The sequence below is a fragment of the Actinia tenebrosa genome, unplaced genomic scaffold (assembly GCF_029948245.1).
Source record: "Actinia tenebrosa isolate PJP-AT-01 unplaced genomic scaffold, QUT_ActTen_1.0 PGA_scaffold1__47_contigs__length_23844297, whole genome shotgun sequence".
Taxonomy (NCBI): domain Eukaryota; kingdom Metazoa; phylum Cnidaria; class Anthozoa; order Actiniaria; family Actiniidae; genus Actinia; species Actinia tenebrosa.
The window spans coordinates 1,373,469-1,387,585 of record NW_028292578.1 but is presented as its reverse complement, the minus strand read 5'-3'; the positions used below and the strand labels follow the sequence as shown (position 1 = coordinate 1,387,585).

Sequence of the window (14,117 nt, the reverse complement as noted above, 5' to 3'; positions counted from 1 at the left end):
CTTTCATGCATTTTTTCCACTCTCACCATATTTCTCGCCAGTGTTGCGGGTGTTGAGTTTTAGGAGCTGTTCTAAATTTGAAATATTTTCCGCTAATATTCGATTTCCTCGAAAATGTGGAGTCCCTTGGAAGTAGAAAGTACCTCTTCAAACGATAGACTCGATGAACAAGAATCAAATAAAGCAGGTAAGTGCCCAGGGAGTTGAAACTGCAGAAAACTCGCGAATGAAACATTTCAATACTTTGACATTTTATTAATCATTTCCCTTCAAAATAAAACAGGCACCGAAAAGAAAGCAAGAGCGAATGTAGGTGACCTGAAAAGGAAGTTTATTCTCCAATGCTACAACCTATCCATGGGGAAGGATTGGAAACATGTCCTTCTGTTTACGAAAGAGCGAATACTAGATGCGGAGCTGCCTCAACGTGTTGTGCAGATATACATGGATTCTCCACAAGACCGCGTTATAAACCGCATGAAAAATATCGTCAAGAAGGCCCTCTCATCTCCACTCCCATCCACTTCCACGTCGGCCTCCTCTAAGCCAATATATGTAGAGGAGCAAACCGAAATACAGGAGAACCTGATGAAGTACGCGTCAAAAGGGACCCCAGCCCATAGAAAGTTGCAAAACAAATTGCGTAAGGATTTTACTGCATCCTCCACAGACAGTGACAGCGAAGCAAGACTAGAGCAAAGCAAGAAGAAAATGAAAAGTGATAGGGAAGTTGCAAGAGAAGCTCAAGAAGCACATAAAAATTTGTGTACCAAGGCGATGGACACACTCGAAAGAGTGAACAGTCTGCTAGTCAGTGTGGATAATCAAATTAAGAAAACAAATCAAGATAAGCCTGTCTAATGGTTAAATTTGTACGAAAAGACTGCAAGAGAGATTATTTAAGATGAAATTTTTTGCATGTTTTGTTGAGCTTATATTTGTAGTTTGGCTGGGTAGGTAATAAAAAAAGGAATAAATTTTCTACTGCTTGACAGCGAATTTTTGTCGTTAGTCTTTTTTAAAACTTTAGCTGGTTCACCGAAGCGTGTAGCCACGTGAGCACATCATTAACATGCTATTTTACTCACCAGCTCATTTGCATGCTAAACATTGCTTATGTGATATCGCTCTAATATAATACGGTTTCTTTTTGCGTCATGTCATGCTAGAGAACTGACTCTTGTGTTTCTATAAGCTCAAGTTTTCCGCGCTTTGACATGTCCTGGGTTTTTTTGGCGTTTTCACACGGAGTGATTTTTACCTTAACATTCTCATTGCTGCTCCGTCTATCGTCAAAAAAATTGCACGCTTTTCTAGAAGTTTTGTAGGTCTACTGAACTTACTAATTTGTGCAAATTTGTGCATTTTCTTACAAAGTTTTTCACGGATATATGGTATGCACTCTACTTATTCTGACAAATAAAAATGTTAAAGAAAAAAGGTTTTCAGATTTTGAGGAAATCACTGAATGTTTTGATTCGGTAAACGATAATGATGGATCTCACCGTGACATATACCCGTAGCACAACTCATCCTAGCCTCCTACGCATGCGTTTTCAGGATCGTTTCTCTCTAAGAAAAACGTTGCGTGACGAACCTAAGAACGTCTGCGTACTCACCCGTGATTGGCTTGTTGCACATGTAATGAATAAGAAAAAACCGAGCACACTGAAGCAGTTGTTGTTTAATATATATGCGGTTAACGTTTATACACGTTGAATATTTCAATAAAAAAATATCTTTATTGATTCGTGTGGTATTGCATCAAATTAATGACGTCATCGACGCCATATTGATTAGAAACCGAATGGGAAACTGGGTACTAATATCTTCCGCTTGCCGTAAGATTGGGTTAAGCATTTGGGTAGACAGGAATATGGCGAATGGCAAAAACGCATACTATCAATCACGTGACTTTTGATTTGACTGAAGGGCAATTGATATACATCTAGCAACTGATAAGCCAAAACATGTCAAAATAAGTCCTCAAAGTATTCTATCTGACTACTTCTATGGCCTGAAGCCCGGCTAAAATCAAGACATATGCAACCTTCAAGATCCTTAAAACACAGATATTACCGGAAGTGACGTCTATTGATGTAAAGAATAGGCACCTAGGTGTATACTACTTCTATGGCCTGAAACCCGGCAAAAATCAAGACACATATGCAACGTCCTTCAAGCTCCTCAAAACACAGATATTACCGGAAGTGATAGTAAAGAATAGGTACCTAGGTGTATACGTTGGTGTGGTAAAGAAAACGTATACATCGTAGTTGCGCGCGAGGTATTAGTATGCGCAAAATTTGCTGTTCGCAATCCTTGTTCGTACGCCAAGTATTAAGATAGTAGATGCGCACAGAACGCGGTGAAAACAGAATTCTACTTGCGACTTGTCATCTCGTCACAGGGCAAGTGAGGGGGGAAAATGTCATTCAAAATTCTAACTGTAGTTTATGCACAATGCAAGAGTGCATACCATATATACGTGAAAAAGTGAACTAACAAATAATACAAATTAGTGAAAAGTTTTTTTGGTATACCGAGGTCAACTAAACTTACTAATTTGTGCAATTTTTTTTAAATTTTTCTTGTCTTTTATCCGCTTTCGTGGGGTACGTTTGAGAAATGATTTCTTTCCTTTCCCCGCTTTGCCTTCCTTCTCATCGGACCGCGACCCTACTTCGTCTTCCTCATCCTTTCCTGTTCCCTCACTAGACAAGGAATCTTTCCGCTGCCTTAAATCTGATGCTTCGTCGTCGTCAATGGCTGTGAATTCTACTGATTCCGCCTCAGTTTCAGTGGTTTTATCTGCAAAGAGTTCTTTGTTAGTAATTCTCTGAGCCCTCGGCTGCAATATACTCACAGGTTCCGTACTCTTAGCAGCATATTCAGAATCTTCATAAAATTCTTCGTAATTTACCAACAAGTCGATTTGTCGTTTAATCTTTCTCCTCAGACGAACAAAAACAAGAAAACCTCCAACTGGAATAGTAATAGCCCAAACATACACACAAACTATGCACACGTTGATATAGAGAGCACCAGATACCGAGAAAACAGAAGAGCTGCCTCCGAGCCAGAAGCAAAAATACGTGATCAAACACAGCACGAAGAGAAACGAGCCCTCTGCTCCAACGTTTCGTCCAGCGAACTTCAGGAGGTCTCCGAAGGAAAATAAAACCTTGATCAACAGTTTTACGACCTTAAATACTTGTAATAACACACTGGTTAGAGCTTCTAGGACATCGACCAAGTGAAGCGCGAAATGCAAGATGAATTTTGTGGACCACTCGAGATAATATGCGATACCACGTAAAATGTTGCAAATAAAATGAACATAAGCTCCGTGACGTTTCTCTGTTGAGGTTATATCCTCGTGAAACCTCATTGTTACCAAGGCTGAAAAAATAGAAATATAGAAATGGGAAATGAATGGACTGTCCAAAAATATTTACAGACATGTATAATAGGTGTATTAGGTCGAAAATGAAAAGATTTTCAATATCAGAGAATGCTCTTAGGGATCGGATGGTAAAAAAATAACAATAGTTATTCAAATTGGTCGCTATATTTCGATTCGGTTTATTCCCATGAGCACTTATTTCTTTCAATCTATGGTAGAATACATAGATTTCAAAATATTCAAAATTGGGGTTCCTGTGGTTGACCTCACACTATCCCCTACATTTACTTTTGTTCATTTTCCCCACAAAAGTCTAGATCATTTTGGTGTTTCGACCAACATCTTTGAATCTTGAATTCCTTAAGTTTCTTAAAGTCTTGAATTGAGTTTCTTAAGGTCCATTTAAATGGTTGGTAGCTCATACAGGTGTTGCCCATATTATTTCAATCGCACAAAAGTTACAAATTTTTCAAATGCCCGCCATTATTTAATAGCTGCATATACTTGTAACATTGTCACGACAATAAAAAGCCCTACACACAAATACTATCTGTATACATACGAAATTGCAAAAACATGACATTCGAAAGAGAAAGTAAACCAATAAAAAATGCGAACACCATCTTCAGTAAAATTAATTGAATTTTAGAACAGTGAGTTGTAGAAGATGAGAAATATTTTTCTAAAATAGATAACTATAAGTCTCATATAAATTTGACAGCGTATTATTCTACATATTTAGGGATTAAAATTGTCACAGCTCTTAATAGGTAAATTTGAAATTTATAGAAGACAAAATTTCGCTTTTTTATAGGTAATTCACCTCCGTTCACCTCTCAAAAATACCTCTTACATCGTGTTATATTTACATATAAAGCACGTATGCTTTCAGCTTGGCTATCAAATATTATGTATTTGTTACTGTATTTCATCCTATATATTAAAATAAAATAAAAGCTTTCTTACCTTCATAATTATATGGAAGCAAGACTTGATAGAAACGATATTTCTTGACTCAACAGTGCCAACAATGGCTGGTTGTGTTACGTTGCTTTGATGAAATATTATTCAGTCTTCTATTTATGTTTGAGTTCGTCACGCAAACATGTAGTCACGCAACTAAACCTGCAGAATTAAAATGATATGCAACAAAAAATTTTCCCGGACTAACTAAGTTATGTATTTTCTTGATTTTTAAGAGAAGGTAAAGCTATTTCTAATAAAAGAGAGTTAAAATGATGCTAAATTATACCTTTTGCACACATGTGACTAAAATCATACCAAGGGGAGAGGGGTAGGGAGTAATTCATTTCTCTGGATGGTGCAATGTTCCAAACGGACTTGAAGCACAATAGAAAAGTAATTTTTGATCTTTTGATCGAACATTCTGCTCCTAACACCGTGATCTGTGGACAAGACATTTTATTCAGATAATTTCCTCTCACAGGTGACTTTAAGGGAATATCTTTGTCTCTTCTTACATTTTGTTCGGCACTTGCTATTTCAAAAAGTTTTAAAATTTACATGGTTGTTGCAAGAAACTTTTCATATGTATGGATGAAGTTCTTGAAAATGCACTCTCGGAGCAGAATGACGAGGTAGTCGTTCTGGAATCAATCTACGGGGACAACTTTAATTTAATCCGACAAGACGATGATGGCGAACATAACAACAACAACAAAGGAATTGAGTTCACCTTGAGTCTGGAGATTACTCATCCTCAAGAGAAGATTATCGTTGAAGCAGTTGTCCCTGTAATTACCCCTGAACCACTTGCCTTGAGCTCTGATTCAGACGAGAGCGAAAATGGTGATGGCGAGGTTGTTGAGAACAATGCCATCAATGATAATAATGTTGGCGAACTCCAAGAAGCAGCTGGTGAATTTGGGGGCAGTGGGAGTAACTTGACTGAACCAAGTGGCTCCCAGTGCAAAAAGAAACCAGGATTATCAAGGTTACTCTCTACAAAACACTGGCACATTCAATCTGAAGTGAGCACACTCACACCCATTCATCTGTTTTGTAAGTTCCCTCCTTTGTACCCCACAGAGGCTCTCCCAGAATTTAACATCTATTGTGACTGGCTGAGTGATTGTCAAATTCAAGAGCTGTCAAGAAGACTTGAAGAATTGTGGCAAGAGAATGTTAATGCACCTGTGGTCTTTACCTGGGCAGAATGGTTGCAGAATTCTTCCTGGGAGGTTCTTGGGTTGTCTTCTCATATCATTCTCAAAGAAGGTTTCAAAGAGAATTTTTCATCTGATGACTATGGTATGAACAACAGTGCCCTAGAGCTTGCACTCTTGAATATCTTTGAGCATGATCTGGACATCAAGAGGCAGGAATTTTTCAAAGTTCCACACACTTGTGAAATTTGCTTTGAAGAAAAAGAAGGAAAAGAATTCTGCTTCTTGGAGGAGTGTCATCACTTCTGTTGCCTTGAGTGAGTGTCTAAAGCTGCATTGCGACACTCATATTCAATCTGGTTCAGTCACTAGGTTAATGTGCCCAACTCATGACTGTAATGAGACAATTCCTCCTCAAGTTTTACAAGAAGTTCTTGAAGAAGAAACATACAAGAGGTGGGAGCGGCTTCTCCTGAGCAAGACTCTTGATATGATGAGAGATGTTTACTATTGCCCTAGATGTAACAGTGTAGTTGTTGCTGATGAAGATGAATCTTCCAGGCTTGCTCAATGTGCTGTGTGTTTTTATTCCTTTTGCACTGAGTGCCAGGGGCCTTGGCATGCAAGGCAGTCCTGTGATGGAGAAGAAGAGGAAAAAGGGAAAGAAATGAAGAAGAAGAAAAAGAAGAAGAAGAAGAAAAAAATGGGTGACGAAGATGATGAAGTAGAAGAAGGTTCAAGAGCACAAAGAAAAGTCATGAGTCAACAAATGAGTAATACTAAATTCATTGTTGCAATGAAAGCCAAGGGAATGTATAGAAACTGCCCTAAATGTAAAATGGTTATTGAAAAAACTGAGGGCTGTAATTTTATGACCTGTTCCCAGTGCCATGGAAATTTCTGTTGGATCTGTGGTAAGTAGAATATTATTTTCTGAATATTCACGCATCCATCTATCTATAAATCTATTTTTTACTCTTATTGTAATTCCAAAGCCGTGTCTCTAGAGTCTGACTTACTGCAGTTTTGATATTTCTGCTAAATTAGTAGTTGCAAGCTGCATGCTGAAATGTGGTTTTTTGCTGGCATCAATAAAAAATAATCAGTGGGTACCTATTTATGCTCTTGACTGATGGCAGTAACAGAATATCGAAAACTACTGTAGTAAATAAGATTGTGTGATGGCTGGTGGATAACAGGGCTGTCAACTCTCCCGGATAAACCGGGAGTCTCCAGATTTTGGACCGTGTCTCCCGGTCTCCAGATTAGAGTATCAAATCTTCCGAATAATCCCCGAAGCTGAGCATTTCTTGTCTTGTGAGACTAGACTTTCACAACCATAAATGAAAGCAATATTAGGGTCAGCAAAAATTGGCAAGAAAATTAGGGTCGGTCGCGCAACAGGAAACACACTTATTTTTTTGTTTGGCCTAACTAGTATCCATCTGACTATCCATTCATTCATCAGGGGCCTAGGATTTTTCCAAGGGGGAGGCCCAAATTCAAAAACCTACGATTTAGTTTGAGCTCCGAAACACCAAACTAAAAATCAATTTTTTCAACAACATTACAATTTATTTTTCTCTTTACAAAACTAATTTGAAAATTACTGTATATTAAATTCTATAGAGCTGCCATTTTTTTGCCACATTTACTGATTGAAGTGTAATAGTAAGCCAGATTATCTGAAATATATTTTTCAGTGACGTATAACTGAGGTGTCATGAATCCTGCGAAAGTTGACCAACAAGAAATGAAAACAAGCTCGGCATTCAAATCAAAATATAAAACTCATTCATTGTTGTGCCTCTGTTATCAAATGCCTGTTAGCAACATTATTTTTTTCTCAATTTTGATTGGCTAACAGTTTTTCTCAGATCAGCTGGAGATAAACTCAATAGAAAACAAAAGAACTAGAGTGAAGTAGTGCTAAAGATTCTAAAGTGTATTTCAAGGGGTTTGTTTTATTTTATAATTTCCCATGCAAGGCACCTTCCTGAAAACCACTCTAATAAAACACTGTCTTTTTCTTACATTAATCAGGAAGGGCAATATCTGGTTATAGTCATTTCTCATCATCTCAGTGCTCAACGTTTGCATATCAACCACCACCATTAGTAGTCAAGCCACCTAGTGAAGGAGAGCTATTGATTGCTGTGTACAAGAAAAACAACCCAGGAAAAAACATAAAATTAAAGAAATGTCCAACGTGCTCACAGAAGAATATCAAGGTCTTAAACAACAACCATTTAAAATGCTGGTCTTGTAAGAAACACTACTGTTACCAGTGTGGGAGGAGAATCGAGGATGGATTCAAGCATTTTGTTTCTCCTAGTTCATGTATGCAGCACTCCGATGATTAAGTTTAGGTCTTATATTTGATTTGAAGATATCAAGACAATTGTAAGAACACTCAAAATCTTTTCTCATATAGTTATACTTGACTGCAATAAAATGATTGTCGATTGAATATAAAACAACTGTCATCTGGTAGCGGTTAAGAGTGCTCACCTCTCACCAATGCAACCAAGGGACTCCTAACTCGTTTGCCGGACTCGGTGTTGTGATTGAGTAGAGTATCAAGCCGTGAGTGTCATGCCCTATCTGGGACTGAAGAGGTATGGATATCCCAACCTTGACATTACAGTGCCGCGCCCTAACTGGGATGGAAGAGGCCAGTATGGACGTGCCATGGCGACCAGTTGATGGTGCGCAGATCGTCTGGGATTGACAAAGTATTTTTGTGTCGTAATTTCCTTGGTTCGATTTAATAACCCATCTTGTGGTAATTTCACAGCTAATTTATTTTTAAGGACAAAAGTCACGACACATGAAATTGAGGACTTTAGTAGAGCCAATCACAGCAAGTCTTAGATCGCAAATCATCCAATCAAAAACGCACTATGTACAGCATCACAGTCATGCCCGCGTAATGTTCGTATTTTGATTTTGACAAAGTCATGGGAGATTCACAGCAGTTACATGTAACAACACAATAAACTTTATTATTTTTAAAGGATGACGTAAATAACCCCAGGATTTATCTAACTTACGGTCCTCGCTGGTTTTCGAGCCAATTATACCGTTTTCTCAAGGTTGCGCGCTCATCCAAATGTAAGAAACTTGAAAGGCCACGAAACCAGAACAGGAGCTTTATAATGAGAATTATCATACATTTCTATGAATTTTGTTTCGATAAGAAGTCATAAAATCGATTATTCTCCTCTTTAAATCTTAAACTGGCTTCTCAATTTTACAGAATTTGCGTTTTTCAGTTTTGGCCCGTCAAGCTGGATGCGCACGCAGCCTTGAGAAAACGGTCTATTGGGGAGTCTTTCTGACTTTGTTTTCCACTTTGCGCGTAGGTGTTTAATCTTAAATATCTATTCGTTAAACAGATGTCAGTCCGTGAGTCACCTATGCAGAAATATTTCATTCAAAATCAACGATTATGAAGGAAATAGCCTGAGGATATACCTTGGCAGATAAATTGGTTTCCTATTTCAGTTAAATGTTAACATCCGAAGACTATAATTAATCTATACACTCACTAGTATGATTAATCTATAACAGCTTTTGTAACGTACTTTTAGTTGGTTAACTTTCTTCTCTCTCTATCTCTTTTTTCCCCTTCTCTTCTCTTCTCTTCTCTGCTCTGCTCTGCTCTGCTCTGCTCTGCTCTGCTCTGCTCTGCTCTGCTCTGCTCTGCTCTGCTCTGCTCTGCTCTGCTCTGCTCTGCTCTGCTCTGCTCTGCTCTGCTCTGCTCTGCTCTGCTCTGCTCTGCTCTGCTCTGCTCTGCTCTTCTCTTCTCTTCTCTTCTCTTCTCTTCTCTTCTCTTCACTTAGACTTCGTATAACAAAAGTTGGTGTATATATATGATATATATCCGTATTTTAGGATTATTTAAATAGAACAGTATAAATACTACGAGCCATACTATATCGGAAAAACGCTTTTTTGCTAGATACACCGGCAGCTATTTCAAAAAGGTTGAAGTTTCTTTCGCATGTTGATTGTTGCATGTTATGCTTGTTGCAGCTTGAAATGTATGTTATAAAATAACTGTTCTAAATCTCGCTTTCTTATTGGTTGGGAACGCGTGCTATATGAGAGCACACAGCACGCGCACATATCTGAATGAAACAGGGGAAATATAAGTAATAAGTGAGTAATAGGTTTTTTCTCGTGTTCTGCCAATCGTGACATTTTGCTGATTGGATTCACATGGTACATTTTTTCGGGCTTGCAATTGGTATGCCCAACATGCAACGAAACCAAAAACAACCTTTTTTTTAAAAAAAAAAAGCTATTCTTCGAAGTAAATGTCGTTTTTGAATTCACGTATACATGATAACAAGATGCCCCCCTTTTCTTTTCCTAATAAATACCTGGATAAGAGCAGAAATAGTGTGTAAATATCTTATTATTTGGCTGATTCTCCACTAGTTATGATTCAGTGTGGTCATAAACTTTCAACATGTCATGTTGGAATCCAAGCAGAATTCTCAGGTAGAATAGCAAGAGTTTGTAGTCGCACCGTTTTGGCTTCAGCGACTTGAATCCTATTTTTCTGACGCTTCACACATCTCAGGTTCGACAGCCCCAGAACACGAATAAAGGCTTTACGGAACTGTTGGACTCTCCAGGCGTACAGTAACGGGTTTATACCCGAGCTGAAGTACGTGAAAGTTAAAGCAACATCTCGTGCTATGTGTACGGAGTGGATCGAACGACAAGGGTAGCACTGCACCATGATGACATCAATGATCAAAAATGGCACCCAAAATGTTATGAATACACCCAGAATAATCAACATTGTCTTGGTGGTGGATTTTTCTCTTGTGATGGCATTTTGTAATGCTTTGCTTTTAGAATCCGTAGTAGTTTTTAGTTGCTTCGTGTGGGCTCTAATAGCTAGGAACACACCGAAGTAGGTCAAAATAATGAGCACGCTAGGTAGTGTACATCCAAACCCATAAAGGTAGATTTGATACCAGGGACTTTTCCAACCAGCGAGAGTAAGGGCAACGAAATGCAGAGTATAGACCCATATGCAAATAATAGTGATGATAATACGCTTTTTGGTGATAATACCATGATACGTGAATGGGTTGCGAATGACAAAATACCGGTAAACAGAGAGTGCAGCCATGTTGAGGAGAGATGATACACCCGATACAATTGCACACAAATAATGAGCATAGAAGACGTCGCTCGTGTTTTCCCAATATGTAGCTGCAAGCAAAGTCTCAGCCAAGCAGCCCATAGCAAGATCAGAGACCGCCAAGTTCACAATGAAATAATTTTGTAGAGTTCTCAGTTGTTTATAAGGATCTCTTATAAATGAAGCGAAAACAAGTACGTTGCCCGCCACGGTGACAAAAGAAATGAAAAAGTAGACGATAGTACTTGATAGAGTCGTTTCAAACCAATATCCTTCGTAAAACATTTTTTTTCCGCTGTAAAATTCGTAGATATCCCGGCTCTGTTTCGTCTTGTTTTCCCTCAGTTTGTTTGTGTAGTTAATGGTGCTGTTTACCCCTGTATTCCTAGATGGCTCCGTTTAGCTTTCCTCATTAACAGAGCAGAATAAACCAGCTTTTATGCTCTTGGAATTAATTCGGGCATTCTTCTTTTATCTGTCCGGCATGTCGCGCTAAAACGAGCCACTCGCAGCTAGTGATCTGAAAACAGTTAGGAAATAATTTTCTTACGTTAATCAGATATCATTCAAATGCACTTGAAATTTAAGCTGAAATCCAAAACAAAGAAGAAAAGAAAAAGTGTCACCCCGCCTAATGCTCAAGGTGATATCACTTATAGGCCTATATAAGCTATTTAGATAAAATAAGTGATATCACCTTGAGCATTAGGCGGGGTGACACTTTTTCTTTTCTTCTTTGTTTTGGATTTCAGCTTAAATTTCAAGTGCATTTAGCATCAAGATTCGTCCATCCAACTGAAGATCATATAATGGCAAAACAAGCTGTAGTCTGACAGTAAAGCAAGCTTTGTATTTTCAATATTTGCTTTACAGTTTGTTAGCTTCCGCGAATTTTAATTTAAACCCTTTAGGCAAATTGGAAAGAGAGAAAGGGAAGTGGAATTCGCTAAGTCTTATTTATTCTTCGTTCAAAGCTGTTTTTGTTCGTACTTTTATTTTGGCTTTTTCTTTAGCATCACTCGTTGCGAGGCAACGTCTTTATGGAGAGAAAGCCAGTGTGTCTAGAAGAAAATCCCTTCTGAAGTTAAATCATTAAATACGGTTTTAATTAGTCCAGAGAAATCATTTAAATGAAACGTTTCGGCGCCAAGGTTTTGATGGTTTCTGTCATTAAGAAACTTTATGATTGCTAATCGAAAGAAACTCCCGCCAAGAACCAAAATCATTCTTTCCTTGTATCCTGCTAGCGTTCCTCTTTAAATAAACTGATTTTAGTGAAACAACCGAAAGCTAGTTCTGAGATTCCAAACTTGATTCGTATTTTTGCGTAAAACCACGTCACATGCAAAATAACATCTTTCCAAGAACATTCTTTTTCCTTTTTTGGACTGATATATATATTTTTAAACTACTGAATCGCATATCCACATTTTCTGTTTTCCTTTCGTGATAAAAATGAGATAATTATCAGCCTTGTAGCAAGAGGAAATTTCAAAGATTGAAAAACAATTTCTACAGATGACCAATTAAATAAAAATCCTATTAAGTCGGTTATTTTCGCGTCCGGTTCGATACTTGTCGACTTCAAATCTGATTTGAGTTTCCTAAATTTGAAATTTAAAACATTATTATTTATTTGCATAGTTTTATAAACCGGAAAGAAGACTTAATTCTTCTTTGACTATATACAGAATGTATTCAGGACCTTATCTACTATCAGTAAAAGTGTTAATTATTTGACGATGGAAAATCTTGGAATATGGTTTTGAAGTTTTTGAACAGTGATGAGATCAACTGATTCGTATCGCGAATGTTTCAAAAGGGAAAAAAAAGCTCTTTAACACTGATTCCTGCTTCGGTGATTTACAAAATATTTCAATTACATCAAAATAAATACCGTAGTATTCATAAATACTTAATACTAGTCGACCTCTGTTTTACGAAAATCATGAAATGTCTGGGGACCCAGGATTTAACTGCATAACAACGACAATAATGACTTTCAAGCTTAACTATCACATTTCACTTACTTTCAAATACACATACCAAAACTTTGGCTTCAAAAAAATTACTTCCCAAAATTTTTCGCTTAAAAACTTCCTAACTACTTCCCTCGGGTGTTATTTTCGTAATGAAAAAATATTCATGTTATCAAAACAATAAAATCTAGTAAGAATTTACTTTTTATCAAAGTGACGATGCATAATTTACTCATTTTTCGTTTTTGAATTCAAAGGTCTTTGATGTTTCCCTCTGCGAAGGGCATTGAAACTGATAAAGACAAACATACAGAGACTTCGCCAAGAAACTGTCGGCGATATTCAGTCTATATTGTTTTGATAAGATATAAGCTTAGAGTCTAGAACTTAGGATTTCTCACCGTGTTATTAAATGGAATTTTCTGGCGGTAAATGGAACCAGAGGAAATCTAGGCAGTGATATTGATTGTAACTACATCAAAAATATTTTTTGAAATTCTGATAACTCTAATGCTCAAAATTTGGAAGAAAAATCGTAAATATACATGAAGATATTCCAAAGAAATTCTATCCACTCGAATTTCTTAACTAAATGGATGGGCAGTTGAGGGCCTATATACCTGAAGACATTGCAGAAATTCTAGGCACTCTCATGTCTAAAAATTCTGAGCAAGAGAATTTCACTGTTCAACACATGAAAAAAAAAAAGACTATTTAGTACTAGTTGATAAAAAAGAAAAGAAAAGAAAATGGGTTTAGTAGAGTCTACTACTGAACTATTATGCGTATTTTTCACGGGTCTAGAATTCTGAGTAACTTGAGAAAAGGCAGTTATATTGATGTGTGCATGGCGGTAAATATACATGAAGATATTCCAAGAAATTTAAGCCAATCTTATACCTTAAAAAATCTTTTAAATATATATCGATAACTCATATTGGCTAAACAGATTTTTTTTCCTCAAAAATTTTAGATAGATAGATGCAACGTGGAAATCATTGTACTTACTTGCTCAGTTGCTTGACTGTGTAAGCTGTGTAAGCCCCAGCCGGGTGTGAGAATATCTATGCGCTTATTTTCATCCAGTACAATGTAATACAAACGTTCTATTCAAAGTAAATTAGAAATAAATAAGACTGTCAGGGTAAAATGCGGCCTGAATAGATCCAAGAAGGGTAATTAGATGTCAGTTGGCAGTGAACAAATAATCTTCTCCTAAAAGTATTTACAGAAAAAGGCGAGACAAGCCAGCCCGTTGATGGCCGTCAATACGAAGACAAGAGAAATGACACCATTTCTGCTGATAGATTGTTTAAAGCTTTTAGATTTTTTAAACTATTTGACCATCCGATTGATATTTGAGTCAAGATCATAGACATTTTTGTAAAATTAAAACTCTCAAACCTTTCATATTTGGTGTTAAAGGTTCGTGAATTTTGCTT

General features: G+C 37.2%; 2 protein-coding genes across 2 annotated transcripts; one reads left to right on the top strand and one right to left on the bottom strand.

The window, feature by feature from the left end:
- Nucleotides 1–5,591: 5,591 nt before the first annotated feature.
- On the top strand, nt 5,592–9,235 carry LOC116305092 (E3 ubiquitin-protein ligase RNF14-like). Its single transcript, XM_089032312.1, has 2 exons — nt 5,592–6,446; nt 7,576–9,235. Exons 1-2 carry the CDS (start codon nt 5,726–5,728, stop codon nt 7,893–7,895), a joined length of 1,041 nt encoding a protein of 346 aa, XP_088888438.1. The 5' UTR covers nt 5,592–5,725; the 3' UTR covers nt 7,896–9,235.
- A 69-nt stretch (nt 9,236–9,304) lies between these two features.
- On the bottom strand, nt 9,305–13,721 carry LOC116305093 (alpha-1A adrenergic receptor-like). The gene is made up of 2 exons (XM_031714926.2): nt 13,684–13,721; nt 9,305–11,216 (listed from the first exon to the last, which is right to left on the bottom strand). The coding sequence occupies exon 2, from the start codon at nt 10,979–10,981 to the stop codon at nt 10,013–10,015; it is 969 nt and encodes a 322-aa protein (XP_031570786.1). The 5' UTR covers nt 10,982–11,216; nt 13,684–13,721; the 3' UTR covers nt 9,305–10,012.
- Nucleotides 13,722–14,117: the final 396 nt, after the last annotated feature.